This window comes from Stomoxys calcitrans, chromosome 2 (genome assembly GCF_963082655.1).
Source record: "Stomoxys calcitrans chromosome 2, idStoCalc2.1, whole genome shotgun sequence".
NCBI classification, from domain to species: Eukaryota; Metazoa; Arthropoda; class Insecta; order Diptera; family Muscidae; genus Stomoxys; species Stomoxys calcitrans.
In genome coordinates this window covers 205,662,809-205,679,319 of record NC_081553.1, presented here as the reverse complement: position 1 = coordinate 205,679,319, position 16,511 = coordinate 205,662,809, and the positions used below count along the sequence as shown (strand labels likewise).

Here is a 16,511-nt window from a genome sequence, read left to right as displayed (position 1 = left end):
ATATTATTATTTTCTGTATTTGTGTCACAAATATATACCGTCTTTTACATATATATATAAATAAATATAACAAAAATACCCATATTCTCTTATAGGTTTGTCCTCTCTGAAAACCCTTTTTATTATTTTTATTACTTTCTTTTACTCAAGCCTAAAGTTTTTCAAAACTTTGAGGGCACTTCCATTCCTTGGAAATTGCAAATTAATATTTTCATCCAGTTTTGATATATTTCCTTTCGGAATATCCCTTTATCCACAATGGAAGAATTCATTTTCGATTCTGATAATTTAATAACATTTTCTGCTAGCTTTGGCGACACGCCCGTGGAGGACCTTTCCGATTCTCGCCTTGAAGTTGCTCTTCAGGAGCTAAATGATAGATGGACAATTCTTCAAAAGACTTATAGGACACTTTGTATTTCGAAGGACTCAAATTCTGATGAGGGGCTGCTACAGTCAGCTAGAAAGAAGTTTGTTAAATGTACAAGTGACTTTCAGTCTTGTAAAGCCAGGATTTTGGACTTGCAAAAGACCCTCATAAACCCCTATAATTCATCCTCTTCTCCTGTTTTAGAAAGTCCAATTATGGACAACTCTGTTCCCTGCATAAAGGTCCCTCCTTGCGACACAGAGATCTTCTATGGGGGCTATGAGGAATGGCCCTCATTCAGGGACATGTTCTCCGCAGTGTATGGAGAACATCCCAGATTATCGGCCGTACAAAAGTTGTATCACCTTCGTTTGAAGGTAAGAGGCCAGGCGGCACTTATTGTGAAGAAATATAAGCTCTGTGGAGAGAATTTTGCTCTGGCGTGGGATGCTTTAAAGACTCGTTACGAAAACAGGAGAATTTTGGTCGACAACCAACTAAAAATCCTCCTCAATTTAAAGCAAATCCCCTCCGAAAGCAGCGAGGCCCTTCAGGAAATCCAGGCTACAATAAATGATTGTTTGGCCGCTTTAAATGCTCAGAAAATTTCCACAGCCGATTGGGACCCTATCCTCGTGTTTTTGTGCTCTACAAAACTCCCACATGAAACCCTTTCACTATGGGAACAGTCATTGAAATCACATAGGGATCTCCCCAATTGGGACCAAATGGATACCTTTCTTTCCAATCGGTATGAGGTGGTCGAAAGACTCAATAGCATCCAGGGCGCCAAGAAAGGGAACAGTAGAAAACAGGATTCTGATATTCATGCTTTCAATACAGAAAGTAAAGCCCAATTTCCCTGTAAGATTTGCAACTCCAACCATTCTCTTCGAAGCTGCCAAGAATTCCTAAAAATGAGTCCCCAAGCTCGCAGCGAATTTGTACGGCAGAATAATACGTGTTTAAACTGCTTGTCATATACACATATTCGGAGCGATTGCAAAAGCAAATTTCTGTGCACAACGTGCAAGAAAAACCACCATACGCTCTTGCACTTTCCCAATTCCAACACCAAATCTTCTCCAAACAAGTCTAACGTAAATACCACAAACCCTGTTGACGTAAACTCTCCTATTGAATTACCATCCACTTCCACTCCTAGCCAAGACTTTTACCAAGTGACCCAAACGTCGTCTCATTATGTTTCCGAGAACAACCAGCTCTGCGAGAAAACCCTTTTGCCAACCGCTTTAGTCTCCATAATCCATAATGGAGACACATTTAGTGCTCGTGCTTTTCTTGACCAAGGGTCAGAAAAAACCTTTATCTCTAAACGTTTGCAGCAGCGTTTGTTGCTTCCAACCGAACCAATGAATTTTCAAATACGGGGAATGGGCGGCGGTGTAGTGGCAAACTCAAAGTCCTTTTGTAAGCTCACCCTATATTCGAGGAAACATGACCACTCGCTGGCCATCCAAGCAATTGTCGTCCCCAAGATAACCCGACTACTGCCAAACTTTTTTGTCCCTCAATCAGATTATTCTTATGACGATTTATCTGATTTAGATCTGGCTGATCCTGAATTCTTTTCTCCTGGACCCGTAGATTTGTTGATCGGCAGCAATGTCATGCCAAAATTACTTCTTGATGGGGTCAAGAAGTTGCCAAATTCTCTTTTGGCCCAAGCGACTATATTTGGGTGGATAATTAGCGGTCCATTAGAAACCCTCAATTGCTCATCATTCGCTATTGAAACCACCGAAACTTCTGAGGATCCGATAAGCCAACAACTGCGATTGTTTTGGGAGCAGGAAGAGATTCTTTCAAGCCCTCCTATATCCCCAGATGATGAGTATTGCGAAAGTTTTTTCTGTCAAACCACCACTCGAAACGCAGAAGGTCGATACATAGTAAAACTTCCTTTTAAGTCCGAAAATCACAAGGAACTAGGTCTAGGCATTTCACGACATATTTCCCTTATCCAGTACTTGCGTATGGAACAGTCTCTAGGCAGGAAACCAGAAATGGCGAACACATATTACAATATATTAAAGGAATATATTTCCCTTGGCCATATGGAGGAGGTTACGCCTCATGAAATTTCCAAAGACTCATCTCAAAGTACATACTACCTCCTCAGGAAAGTCCCTTAATGACGTGTTGTATATCGGTCCATCCCTACAATTAGACCTTTCGACTTTGATTTTGAACTGGCGTCTGTATAGGTACGTTTTCAGCGGTGACATCGAGAAGATGTACCGCCAGATATTAGTTCACAAGGACCACACGAACTTCCAAAGGATACTTTTCCGGCCAGAACCCACTAGTCCCATTAGAGATTATGCCCTTAATACCGTGACTTTTGGTGTTAGTTCAGCCCCCTACTTGGCAATAAGGACAATTTTGCAGTTAGCTCGTGATTCAGCGGATACACACCCTCAGGCGTCTCAAATTTTGCAGAGAGAAATTTACGTCGATGACGTCCTCTCAGGAGCACACAATATAGCCTCAACTATTGATTCCCTATCACAATTAATCAAAGTCCTAAGTTCAGCCGGTTTTCCTTTCAAAAAGATAACTTCAAACTGCCCACAAGTTATAAATTCCGTCCCAAAGGATTGTCTGTTGGATACGAATTTTCTAAAGTTCAATGAAACTAGTTCGGCAAAGACATTGGGTATCCAATGGAACGCCCTCAACGACCAATTTTCGTATCAAGTTGCAAATATATCGCCCTCTGAAGCTATAACTAAAAGGCAAACATTATCGGCTTCTTCGAAGCTTTTCGACCCAGCTGGTTGGATTTCCCCAATAATCATCCAGGCAAAATTCCTTTTGCAACAGCTGTGGTTGGAAGGGACCGATTGGGACGAGAATGTAAAGCCCTCCTCTCTATTAAAGTGGAATAAATTTGTCGTAAATCTTTCCCAGCTGGCTGATATAAAAATACCTCGCTGGATCAATTTTGCCCCATTATATCATACGCAGATACACGGTTTCTGTGACGCCTCAGAAAAGGCGTACTGTGCTGCGGTCTACTTGAGAACTCGAACGGAGGATTCTGTCCAGTGCCACCTTCTTGTCTCCAAAACGAAGGTCGCTCCTATTGATCCAGTCAGTCTCCCAAGATTGGAACTTTGTGGAGCCGTTTTACTCTCGAAATTAATGAGACAACTCATAACCTCTCTCCCAATTCAGAACTACGATATGTTTCTCTGGTGTGATTCGTCCATTGTACTGGGCTGGCTGGAAAAACCACCTAATACGTGGAAAACTTATGTGGCCAACAGGACTTCCAAAATCCTCCACAATGTTGGAAACTGCATCTGGCGTCATATACGCTCCGCAGATAATCCAGCAGACCTAGGATCCCGTGGGTGTAGCTCTGTTGATCTCATGAATAACACATTGTGGTGGCATGGACCGACATGGCTTCTTGGCCCCCCCGAGGATTGGCCAAAGTCCAGATTCTTATCTGAGAATCCACCAGAAATGCGAAGGATAAAAGTATTTCACACGTTCGATGACCAATCCGACACATTAGAAAGGTTTTCAAAATGGGACAAGGCCATACGGGTTCTTGCTTATGTTTTCCGATTTTACTCCAAAATCTCAAGATCATTTGATTATCCCCCATTCACAACACCCACTATTTCCTTTCAAGAATTTAATTTGGTGAAAAATCGACTCATTACCTTAACCCAAAAAAGGTATTACGCATCAGAGTATCACTCTCTTTGTACAGCTAAAATAGTTAGCAAGAAAAGCTCACTTTACTCCCTTAACCCCTTTATTGACTCAGACGATACCATAAGAGCAAATGGAAGGTTGGTCAATTCAGATCTCACTTATAACGAACGTCATCCAATTATTTTACCGGCTCAATCGAGATTTTCTGAACTTTTTGTAAAATTTACACATGAACTCCTCATGCATGCTGAACACTCTCTTATGCTCAGGACCATTAGGCAAGAGTATTATATCTCAAGGCTGCGACCACTCATAAAAAAGTGTATTAGAAACTGTAAAACGTGCGTCATATACAAGCAAAAGGTTCAATCCCAAATCATGGCTGCACTGCCACCCGAAAGAACCAATTTTTCCCTCCCTTTTACTGTGACTGGCTTGGATTTCGCAGGCCCCTTTTCCATTAAGACTTCCATTGTTCGACAAGCAGCATATCATAAAGGATATGTCTGTATTTTTGTTTGCTTTTGCACAAAAGCGTTACACCTTGAGATCTGCTCTGATCTCTCCTCCAATTCGTTTATAGCAGCCTTTACAAGGTTTGTGGGTCGAAGAGGCCTACCGAAACAACTTTATTCTGACAACGGGACAAACTTCGTGGGAGCTGAAAGAATCCTTCGAGAGTCCTTTGAACACTTTATAAAGTCCTCATTCAAGGACATCTCTGAAAAGTACTCATCCCACGGTTTTAATTGGTCCTTTATCCCTCCAAATGCCCCACATATGGGAGGGATTTGGGAAGCTGGAGTAAAATCCTTTAAAACTCTTTTCCGAAAAGTGGCACATAATTATAAGTACACCTTTGAAGAGTTCTCCACTCTATTAATTCGTATTGAAGCTGTTTTGAATTCTCGGCCACTATCACCTATGACCGATGATCCCCACGAAATATTGGCATTGACACCAGGACATTTTCTGAGGGGTGCCCCATTGATGGCCTTTCCAGAAACACCCTCAGAACCCCTTTGTTTAACAGATAGATGGGATAAACTCAAGGCTCTTCAGCACCAATTCGCTCGTCGATGGAAGGACGAGTACTTGAAAGAACTCCACAGAAGGTACAAGTGGAAAAATGTAAAGGACGATAGCTCTATCGGCCAACTCGTTGTCATTAAAGACGAACTTCTCCCACCATGCGAATGGCGATTAGGGAGGATTAAGAAAACTTACTACGGTAGCGATGGTCATGTTAGAGTGGCGGATATACGTACACAGATGGGTGTTCTCACAAGACCAATAACGAAGATTTGCCTTCTCCCCTCGGACACGAAGACTTGTAGTAAAAATCCTTCAACATTTCCTACAATATCCTAAAATCCCAAAATAGTTTACTTTCCCAAAATCATTTGAAAATCTCCTTTTTCAATAAAACATCAGAGGTGTCCAGTATATGCTCCATTTCTTATTAAAGTTTTTGTAAAATGTTGCAAATCTTTATCATTTATCCAGAGAAATATTCCATTATAGGGGTCCTAAAAATTCAAACCTACACCAGTGTCTCATCTGCCGTAAGTATCATCCGTTGAAATACTGCAAAATGTTCTTGGCAATGAGCGTTAAGGATCGGCGTCGAGCTGTGCGAGCTCATGGGTATTGTATGAATTGTATGGCAAGATCACATGATTCGGCAGGCTGTACATCACCGGACTTGTGTCAGCGCTGCGGCCATGCACATAATACACTATTGCATCTTCCTATTACAGATCGTATACAAGCTAGACCTTCCAAAAAATGTGAAACTCCAAGAAATGTACGCTCTAATGTCACAAGGCAAAGTAAATCGGTGAGAAACCAAAATGGAATTAACAGACGGAATTTAGCCGAGTGTAAACGACAACGATCTCAACAAAAGACAACCTCTTCACTTCCTCCCACTACAAATTTACGGCGATGTGTGCAGATTGCGATGATGGCATTGGATCGTCTGCAAAGGACTCTTTAAGGACATTAGACCTTCTCTCTTTGGCCAATACTGGCCAAGGGGGGCAGGATGTTTACTGTACTTTACCCTTATTTTTAAGAAATGAAATAAGTTTGAACTTTGATAATAACTCAAAAATATTTTAATATGAATCAGTATGTATTAACTTTACAGTACATAAATTTTTCCCCCTATTTTTAATATGTATTGATCTGGCAATTAGGGCTCTTTCTTTTATCTCGTTGGCAGTTCGCATATTCTACGAACTGGCCTGTCAAGTAAAGACTAAGCATAGGGTCTCTTCTTGTCTCAGCAGCGAACCAGATCACATCTCACCTAAGTATAAATAAAAGTACAAATGTAAGTTGTTTGAAAAAAGGAGCATTTTTATTTCCCTTATAACTTGACTGCAATATTTGGTATTGTGTCTGACCACAATCCCGTGGTTTCCTACTCGTTTCCCACAACTCCTTGGTTCTTTCCAATTTTGAAAAGAATTGTTTTAGATCCATAGTATCAACTCCCGATACTCTTACCTTTTCCCATCCTCTGGGTAAAGCGATTTTCTCCCACCATTGGTGTAATGGTAATTCATAAATTTATTTATTTATGAACCCATTTTTAAATCTAAATGTTTTATCCCCATAAACTTTAACAGACACTTTCATGATCTTGCTGATCGTTGACAGAAACTTGCTTTGGACCAGCACCTCGAGCCGTCTTCACGGAGATCCAGTAGGATTTCCTTCATCACTAGGTTCAACAGTATCGATGAGAACACACCTCTTTGGGGCGTTCCTCTGGTCACCCGCCTTCTGACCACACAATCTCCCAGGTTTGCATTGTTAATCCTGCCATAAAGCATATTATTTGTCCATTGGGAGATTCCCCTTGCGGTCCATTGTGGCGACTATCGCCCCAATCTCCACATTATTGAAAGCCCACTCCCCAAAGTGTAATCCTTATGTCGGAGAGACGACTCGACCTCCTGTACCACCTCATGCAGCGCCGTCTCCACCGACCTGCCTTCAAGGTATATGTGTGGTGCCCCTCTGAAGACCTCGGGCGTTGGTTCTGAAAGTACGGACCGCCCACTCTATTTTCTCCTCGTCCACGATGTCCCTGATGAGGTCATCCGTTATGGCCACATGTGTAGGTATTTCGATGTCCTGATTGCCGGCCTCTACCTGGCCACCTATCATGTAGATCGATCATCCAATTTAGGGCTTAGTCACATACATGGCGCATTTTTTTACCCGATTTCCCTGATATTTGGAACTGTTACTTGTATACAGTTTCACGGCACCTGAACCAAATATGATTAAGATCGGCCCATATTTGGATATTAATATGGGTATAGTAGTGTTATAATAAACTTGAATAATAATTATATCCATGGTGGTGGGTTCCAAAGGTTCGGTGCGGCCGACTTTAATGCGTGTTGACTTGTTTCATGCCTTTCAACAGTGCCCATCCCTGGACCTTCTCGAATTCTCTCGTACGAGTCCTCTTTTGTACAATCCTATACCTTACCAGTGCTTCATCAGTCGATACTGGTCTCACAATGGCCGTATGCATCTAATAAATAATCTTTGGTGTTACCTCCCACTCTCTATCGAAAATCCTTCTGCAGGAGTAAAAAGACCACAATGCCTTATTACCTTTTCCCAAGATATTCCTTTTCCACGACAGCCTCGAATCGAGGGCTTTGCCAAGGTATTTTACCTCCTTCGACAGCTGCAGGGTGATCCCGCCCAAGGATGGAATCTGAACTCCGGTATTTTGTATCTCACAGTGAAGATCACCAGTAATTGGTTCCTTGGGTTGGTCCTCTAGCTTACTGACAATCTCCTCAGTGATCCCTCCATGATGGGACCCTATAAAGTAAAAATATTTTTGATTGTTTTGAAATTTTGAGTCGATCAAGCCATGTCCGTCCCTCCAGTCGTCTGTCCGTCCGTCCGTTCGAGTAGCTGTTCGTCTGGGCACATCATAATAGAGGTCGAACGGGTAAGGCTAGCTATTTGAAATTTTTCGAAAGTACTTCTTATCAATGTAGGTCGTTGGGGATTTCAAATGGGCCATACCGGTTCAGATTTTGATACAGCCCCATATAAATCGATCCATCGATACGACTTCTGTAGCCCCTAGAGGGTGCAATTATTATCCAATTTGGCTGAAACTTCGCACAATGGTTCCACTATGAGCTCCAATCGCGCCAGGTATGGTCTGAATCGGTCAATAATATGCTCCCATATAAATCGATCTCCTGAGCCACTAAAATTTTAAATTAAATCTTACCTCCAACTCCAATTCGCGCCAAGTATAGTCAGAATCGATCCTTACCTGGCATAGCTCCCATATCCCCTACTTTTATACTCACCAATTTAGGGCTTAGTCACATAAATGGCGCATTTTTTACCCGATTTCCCTGATATTTGGAGCTGTTACTTGTATAGAGCTTCACGGCACCTGAACCAAATATGATTAAGATCGGCCTATATTTGGATATTAATATGGGTATAGTAGTGTTATAATAAACTTGAATAATAATTATATCCATGGTGGTGGGTTCCAAAAGTTCGGTGCGGCCGACCTCAATGCGTGTTGACTTGTTTCATGCCTTTCAACAGTGCCCATCTCTGGACCTTCTCGAATTCTCTCGTACGAGTCTTCTTTTGTACAATCCTCCGCCTTACCAGTGTTTCATAGGTCGTCTTCCTTGAGTTGGTGCTCTAGCTTACTGACAATCTCCTCAGTGATCCCTCCATGATGGGACCCTATAAAGTAAAAATATTTTTGATCGTTTTGAAATTTTGAGTCGATCAAGCCATGTCCGTCCCTCCAGTCGTCTGTCCGTCCGTCCGTTCGTGTAGCTGTTCGTCTGGGCACATCATAATAGAGGTCGAACGGGTAAGGCTAGCTATTTGAAATTTTTCGAAAGTACTTCTTATTGATGTGGGTCATTGGGGATTTAAATGGGCCATACCGGTTCAGAATTTGATACAGCCCCATATAAACCGATCCATCGATACGACTTCTGTAGCCCCTAGAGGGTGCAATTATTATCCAATTTGGCTGAAACTTCGCACAATGGTTCCACTATGATCTCCAATCGCGCCAGGTATGGTCTGAATCGGTCAATAATATGCTCCCATATAAATCGATCTCCTGAGCCACTAAAATTTTAAATTAAATCTTACCTCCAACTCCAATTCGCGCCAAGTATAGTCAGAATCGATCCTTACCTGGCATAGCTCCCATATCCCCTACTTTTATACTCACCATCGAAGGATGGGGTATATTCACTTTGTCATTTCGTTTGCAATACATCGAAATATCCATATTCGTGATCGTTGTAAAGGGTGATTTTTTGAGGTTAGGATTTTCATGCATTAGTATTTGACAGATCACGTGGGATTTCAGACATGGTGTCAAAGAGAAAGATGCTCAGTATGCTTTGACATTTCATCATGAATAGACTTACTAACGAGCAACGCTTGCAAATCATTGAATTTTATTACAAAATCAGTGTTCGGTTCGAAATGTGTTCAAATTTTGACAAATTTTGTTCAGCGATGAGGCTCATTTCTGGTTGAATGGCTACGTAAATAAGCAAAATTGCCGCATTTGGAGTGAAGAGCAACCAGAAGCCGTTCAAGAACTGCCCATGCATCCCGAAAAATGCACTGTTTGGTGTGGTTTGTACGCTGGTGGAATCATTGGACCGTATTTTTTCAAAGATGCTGTTGGACGCAACGTTACGGTGAATGAACACATTTCGAACCGAACACTGATTTTGGTAATAAAATTCAATGATTTGCAAGCGTTGCTCGTTAGTAAGTCTATTCATGATGAAATGTCAAAGCATACTGAGCATCTTTCTCTTTGACACTATGTCTGAAATCCCACGTGATCTGTCAAATACTAATGCATGAAAATCCTAACCTCAAAAAAATCACCCTTTAAAAATCTCTGACGATGTAGCCATGAATCTTTGGACAGATTCTTTATTATACTGTCCTAAAATTTGGGACAGCGAGTTGTGTTAGGCCCTTCGCCGTCCTTCTTCAATTTTGCCCAGATCTCTCGATTGAAGGTTTTGGGCCCAGAAAAGGCGCATTTATTATCAGATGTCGTCAAAATTTGGGACAGTGAGTTGTTTTAGGCTCCTCAACATGTTTCTGCAATTTAGCATAGATCGGTCCAGATTTGGATATAGCTGCCATATAGACCGATCCGCCGATTTAAGTCTTATGCCCATAAATGGGGCATTTACGGTCTGATTTCGCTGAAATTTGGGACAGTGAGTTGTGTTAGGACTTTCGAGATTCTTCAATTTGGCCGCGATCGGTCCAGATTTTGATCGGTTCCGATTTTGATACATCCATATTAGCCGATCTCTCGATTTATGGTTTTGGGCCCATAAAAGGCGCATTTATTGTCCGATGTCGCCGAAATTTGGGACAGTGACTTATGTTAGGTGGTGGGTATCCAAAGTTCGGCCCGGCCGAACTTAACGCCTTTTTGCTTGTTCCATTTCACTTCTTGAGCAACTACGGAAAGCAAACCTTATCTTTTTATTGCCTATCTACCTGTTAAGATAAATCGTTCAAAAAAATTACATGGTTTTACTTGTTTTAGATTTTCCCTAAAATCTCCAACCAGGCGATTTGTCCTGAAATGCCCCATACTCCTTAATACCTCTAGGTGTACAATGTGTGGAGGCCCTATCCTCGATAGGTGGTCATTCTTACTTAGGTCGTTGTTGTTGTTGTTTTTTTGTTTTTGTTTGTTTGTTTACTGGGAATGTAAACGGAGTCATCTATCTGTCAGCTTGTCGTAGTGAGTATATTTTTTTGCTGTCTCTGGTTTTTGCAATTCTTACCATTTCATTGTTGTTTTACACTGCCGTTTGTGTTTTGTTTCTGTAATAGTTGGTGTTGCCATGGGTTTTGGTTCTTCTTCTTCTATTTTTGTTTTTGCCATTGCCTCTATTGGTTCTTGGTTTAGTTGGTGTTGGATTTGTATGGCATTTGTTGGTATTGCAGTTGTTGTTGTTGTTGTTGTTGTTTTTATCACATTTATACCTTTGTTACCCACTTCTCTTTGCTGTTGGGTTTTTTAATCCGATAAAAGCTCGTGTTGTAAATACATGGGATAATAAATTTCCATGTGACAAGGACATACTTTGGTACGTACAATACAAAACTCTAACAGACAAAAAAATGTAAACAAAGCAACAACCACATGAACACACACACACACACACACACATGGATACACATTCATAAATGAATAGTTGCTCATACCAACAATAAAACATCTAAATAGAAAAATATTCGGAAAGGGTTATCAATAAGGAACACTGAAAAAATATATGCCTCTTATAGGCTCAAGAGAGCAGATACTTATTTGCAAGATCGATATCCAATTCCCTTCCTTTTACGAAATTAATGTCAAGGTTGGCCCTCACGACTCACTTTTAGACAGATTGTGGATATCGGTTGAGACATACTCCTATTATGAGCTCAAGATAACAAATCGGTCAATCGGTCTATGTGACAGCTTTACTAAGTTCTAATTAGTTCCAAGTTTCAGCGAAATTGAGTAACAAATAAGTTAAGATGAACTAAATTCGGGCAAGGTCGACCTTTTGATACCCTCCACCATGTTGGGTACACAGCCTAAGTATTCGAAATTGAAAGATGCTTCAATTTCAAGTTAAAGTTTTTTAACAGTGCATCTTTTCCGCAACGTTGAAGAAAATTTAAACAATGAGGTGTTCTAGACCGCTCAACATCTGTGTCGAGTGGGGTTCATATCGGACCATATATGGGTATATCAGTGGTGGTAGAAATCTAAAGTTCTGCTTGGCCGGATATAACTTCCTTTTATTTTACCCACTGTGACAACTACGCGTTGCTAACATTGGTGAGGATATCCAGCAGTTAAAGGTGCTGCTGTTGTTGTGATGTTGATCAGTTGTTGTTTTCGTTGCTTCCACACAAGACGAGGCTGTTGCTGGGTATAAAAGTGAGATACAAACGTGAATAGCGACACTCAGTGCGTAGCAACTAAGCCGTCAACATCAATTAACGGTGAATATTAATATTCTTATAATATACCTGGAGTCTCCGAAAGTCTTATCCTGAACCATCCTAATAAACCTAGTATGCTCCTTCGTTATCCTTGTTGGAGTTCTTACCACAGTATTCTAGCTATCCTGGAAATCTTTACGGGAGTAACTATAAATGTCTCCTAGCAAATCCTGTAGAATCCCAGTATTCCTAGGATATACTAACGGGAGTACTTATTGACGAAAGACAAGGACGAAGGATATTTTCTACGAGTGCCTAGAAAGGGAATATGACCAACCAAAAATTTTGTAAATTTTGCCCATGAGCATTCCACTAAGGAACAGGAGCGAACTTCTCACATATCAATGAGTGCAGTCCGATTCAAGTTTAAGCTCAATGATAAGGGGCCTCCTTTTTATAGCCGAGTCCGAACGGCGTGCCACAGTGCGATACCTCTTGGAGAGAAGTTTTACATGGCATAGTACCTCACAAATGTTGCCAGCATTAGGAGGGGAAAACCACAGCTGAAAATTTTTCTGATGGTTTCGCCAGGTTTCAAACCCAGGCGTTCAGCGTCATAGGCGGACATGCTAACCTCTGCGCTACGGTGGCCTCCAATATGATAAACCATGATATTAAAATCGTTCTGGGAGATTTTAATGCAAAAATAGAGAAAGAAAATATCATTGTCCCCAACAGCCAGGGATAGAAAATATCGTTAGGCTACACAAAGAAACTTCCAATAATGGATTGAGGCTAATAGACTTGAAGCGGCAAAGAACATGTTAGTTAGTAGCACCAAATACCAACATCGTTATCCATAGCAGCGCAATGGTAACCTATTGCCCACTCCATGGAAATAACCCCAATATCCGTACTTGGGTACCTAAAGCCTCCCCCATGGAACATATGGTACGACCAGGAGTGCCAAACGGCTACTGAAGCCAAGAATGCGGCATAGAGGACAACATTACAGTCAGTAGCAAAGCGCCAGGCGAAGGAGTGGTAAAAGGAGAGAGGAGAAACGTCTCTTCCGCAGGAAGAAGAGGGAAATGGAATGATGCGAGTGTGAACGAATCGAGATGTTCACCAGCCAGAATGAAGTCCAAAAATTCTACAAAAGAATTAAACATCAAACCGATGGCTTTGGATATGGAAAAACCCTTTTCCCAGCTGCTGGTATCCAGCCATGAGCATACCGCAGAACCAATCCCTGATGTTGGCATAGAATGTGTACCACCTAGTCAAAATGAGGTTCACATAGCATTAACCCGACTGAAGAACAATAAGGCAGCGGGGAACGATGGGTTGCCGGCTGAACTTTTTAAGGCCGGCAACATACTGATAAGGTGTATGCATTAGCTCGTCTGCGCAATTTGGCAAGAAGAACACATATCCGATGATTGGAACCTTTGAATACTTAACATGTCCCGTACACAAGAAATGGGACAAGACAGTATGTGGTAACTATTGTAAAAAGGAATAAATCTCCTCCCCATCACATACAAGATACTATCAAGCGTACTCTGTGAAAAAGTAAAGTCTAAAGCCAACGAAACAATTGGGCTCTTCGGTATGGTATGGTAAATCCAGATCAGAGTAGAAAATCTCAACACCTACCATCTTTTTGTTGACTACAAAGCCACCTTCGATAGTCCTATACATTCAAAGGGATTTCAAGCCATGTCTGAGTTTGGTATCCCTGCAAAACTAATATGTCTTGGCGGGGTGACGCTAGCTGAAATACACTCCTCTTTTAAAATAGGAAAGAACCTCATCCAAACGTTCAATACCAAACGAGGTTTCAGACAAGGATACAGCCTATAGAGTGATGTCTTTAATATCCTGCTGGAGAAGTATATACGAGATGCCGGTGTGAATAGGCATGGCACACAACTCACAAGAAAAAATATGCTTCTCGCTTATTTCCGACGACATCGTTATTACGGGTCGGTTACCGGAAAAAGCAAATGCAGTCTTTGACAGTCTTTGACAGTATCGAAAGCGAATCAACGAAAATGGGTTTGGCAGTAAATGGAGATAAGATAAAGTGAATGATATTAACTCCCACATACCTCTGAAAATCCGAGCAGATAGAGAAAATGGAAAAAGTTGAGGACTACAACTTTGAGATAGCCAGTTGTCAAGTTGTTCACCTCGGCACCGCCGTAGCCGAAACAAATGGCACTAGTTTTAAGATGCTTCTTTGAATTGAGACAGCAGCTGAAGAGCAAAGCCACCTCTGGACAGACGCAAAATACAGTATACAAGATACTGATACTAACAGTGCTGTTCTATGGCTCCGAAGCAGGGGTACTTGCGAAAGCAGATGAGGCAGTACTAAGAATGCTTGAGAGAAAAATCCCTCGTAAAATATATCGACCAGTTTGCGTAAAGGAGAATATAGATGTCTTTTTTATACCCTCCACCATAGGATGGGGGTATACTAATTTCGTCGTTTAAATTTTGCACAAATACTTCTTATTAGTGTAGGTCGGTTGGGATTGTAAATGCGCCATATCGGTCCATGCTTTGATACAGCTGCCATATAAACCGATCTTGGGTCTTGACTTCTTGAGCCTCAAGAGTGAGCAATTCTTATCCGATTGGGATGAAATTTTGCACGACGTGTTTTGTTATGATATTCAACAGCTGTGCCAAGTATGGTTCAAATCGGTCCATAACCTGATATAGCTGCCATATAAACCGATCCTGGGTCATGACTTCTTGAGCCTCTAGCGTGCGCAATTCTTATCCGATCAGAATGAAATTTTGCATGACGTGTTTTGTTATGATACCCCACAACTGCGCCTAGTATGGTTCAAATAGGTCCATAACCTGATATAGCTGCCATATAAACCGATCATGGGTCTTGACTTCTTGAGCCTCTAGAGTGCGCAATTCTTAACCGATTGGGATGAAGTTTTGCATGACGTGTTTAGTTCTGACATCCAACAACTGTGCCAAGTATGGTTAAAATCGGTTCATAACCTGATATAGCTGCCATATAAACCGATCTTGGGTCATGACTTCTTGAGCCTCTAGAGTGCGCAATTCTTAACCGATTGGGATGAAATTTTGCATGACGTGCTTTGTTATGACATCCAACAACTGTGCGAAGTATGGTTCAAATCGGATCATAACCTGATATAGCTGTCATATAAACAGATCTGGGGACTTGACATCTTAAGCTTCTAGAGGGCTCAATTCCTATCCGATTTGGCTGAAATTTTGCATGACGTATTTTATTCTTACTTACAACAACTGTGTCAAATAAGGTTCAAATCGGTTCATAAAATGATATAGCTACCATATATTCCGATCTGGGATCTTGACTTCGTGAGCCTCTAGTGGTGGCAATTATTATCCGATTTGCCTGGAATTTTGTACAACTGATCCTCGCATGACCATCAACATACGTGTTTATTATGGTCTGAATCGGTGTATAGCCCGATACAACTCCCATATAAATCGATCACTCTATTTTACTTGAGCCCCCAAAGGGCGAAATTCTTATTCGAATTGGCTGACATTTTACACAGGTCTCCAGCATATAATTTAATTGTGGTCCAAACCAGACCATAGCTTGATATCGCTCTGATAGCAGAGCAAACTTTTTCTTATATCCTTTTTTGCCCTAAGAAAAGATGCCGGGAAAAGAACTCGACAAATGCGATCCATGGTGGAGGGTATATAAGATTCGGCCTGGCCGAACTTAGCACGCTTTTACTTGTTTTTATTTAGGTTGTCTAAATTCTTTAGTGTTCTAATTCCATAACCCTCTAGGCCAGGTACCCAGGACATAACAATGCTCGTATCTTTTTGTATTCATCTATGTATGCGATACATTTTTGTGTACCAAAGCGATTGTATAAGTGAATGAATATGGCTTATACGTATATTGTGTCCTCTATAAAATTTACTAAAATTCATTTATTAAATTTATTGTTTTCCATTTATTTTCGTTACTTTTTGTTTTCTTGGGAATTTTTGGTATTCTTGTATTTTTTGGATATTTCATTATTTTGTAGTAGTTGTTATTGGTATTTGCCAAAAAAAAATGTAGTTCTCCTAATACTCGAACATGGTAGAGTTTGTTTTATTTTTGCCATTTCAAATGCGAATCGTTTTTATTTTATTTTATGATTATTTCAATTTTTTCCCCAAACGATATGAATTCATAAACTGGAAATATTACAAATGAAAACAGTGTAACACACAGCAAAATGACATCAGGGGTTTAGTGTAACGAAGTACAGCATACAGCTCAGCTTAGTTCAATTTCCCTCTGCTGTGTTCTGTTGTGCCCTGCTTGGCTCAGCAATTGTTAGGGAAACATGTTTACGAATTTACACATCGAACTAATCCATTCGGCAAACAAAAGGAAAAT

At 41.0% G+C, this 16,511-nt stretch overlaps 2 protein-coding genes and 1 long non-coding RNA gene across 4 annotated transcripts in view; 2 read left to right on the top strand and 1 right to left on the bottom strand.

Moving 5' to 3' along the window:
• Positions 1–258: 258 nt before the first annotated feature.
• Positions 259–2,526, top strand: LOC131994830 (uncharacterized). Its single transcript, XM_059361746.1, has one exon. It carries the CDS (start codon positions 259–261, stop codon positions 2,524–2,526), a length of 2,268 nt encoding a protein of 755 aa, XP_059217729.1.
• Positions 2,527–2,626: 100 nt separating this feature from the next.
• Positions 2,627–6,062, top strand: LOC131994829 (uncharacterized). Its single transcript, XM_059361745.1, has 5 exons — positions 2,627–3,250; positions 3,305–3,487; positions 3,572–3,746; positions 4,899–5,178; positions 5,570–6,062. Exons 1-5 carry the CDS (start codon positions 2,627–2,629, stop codon positions 6,060–6,062), a joined length of 1,755 nt encoding a protein of 584 aa, XP_059217728.1.
• Positions 6,063–8,523: 2,461 nt separating this feature from the next.
• LOC131995256 (uncharacterized) overlaps positions 8,524–16,511 on the bottom strand; it is a 52,367-nt gene continuing 44,379 nt past the window's right edge. Inside the window, exons 2-3 of one of the 2 annotated variants that reach the window (XR_009397323.1) lie at positions 10,930–11,254; positions 8,524–8,821 (exon numbers count right to left, since the gene is read on the bottom strand). This is a non-coding gene — a long non-coding RNA (uncharacterized LOC131995256). The remainder of the gene's footprint in view (positions 8,822–10,929; positions 11,255–16,511) is intronic. The other variant, XR_009397324.1, reaches the window with a different exon arrangement.

Coding starts and splice junctions, on each gene's coding strand:
- LOC131994830 (XM_059361746.1), top strand. CDS start 259: ATGGAAGAATTCATTTTCGATTCTGATAATTTAATAACATTTTCTGCT.
- LOC131994829 (XM_059361745.1), top strand. CDS start 2,627: ATGTACCGCCAGATATTAGTTCACAAGGACCACACGAACTTCCAAAGG. Junction 3,251..3,304: donor GGACCGATTGGGACGAGAAT/GTAAAGCCCTCC, acceptor AATCTTTCCCAG/CTGGCTGATATAAAAATACC. Junction 3,488..3,571: donor AGGTCGCTCCTATTGATCCA/GTCAGTCTCCCA, acceptor CTCCCAATTCAG/AACTACGATATGTTTCTCTG.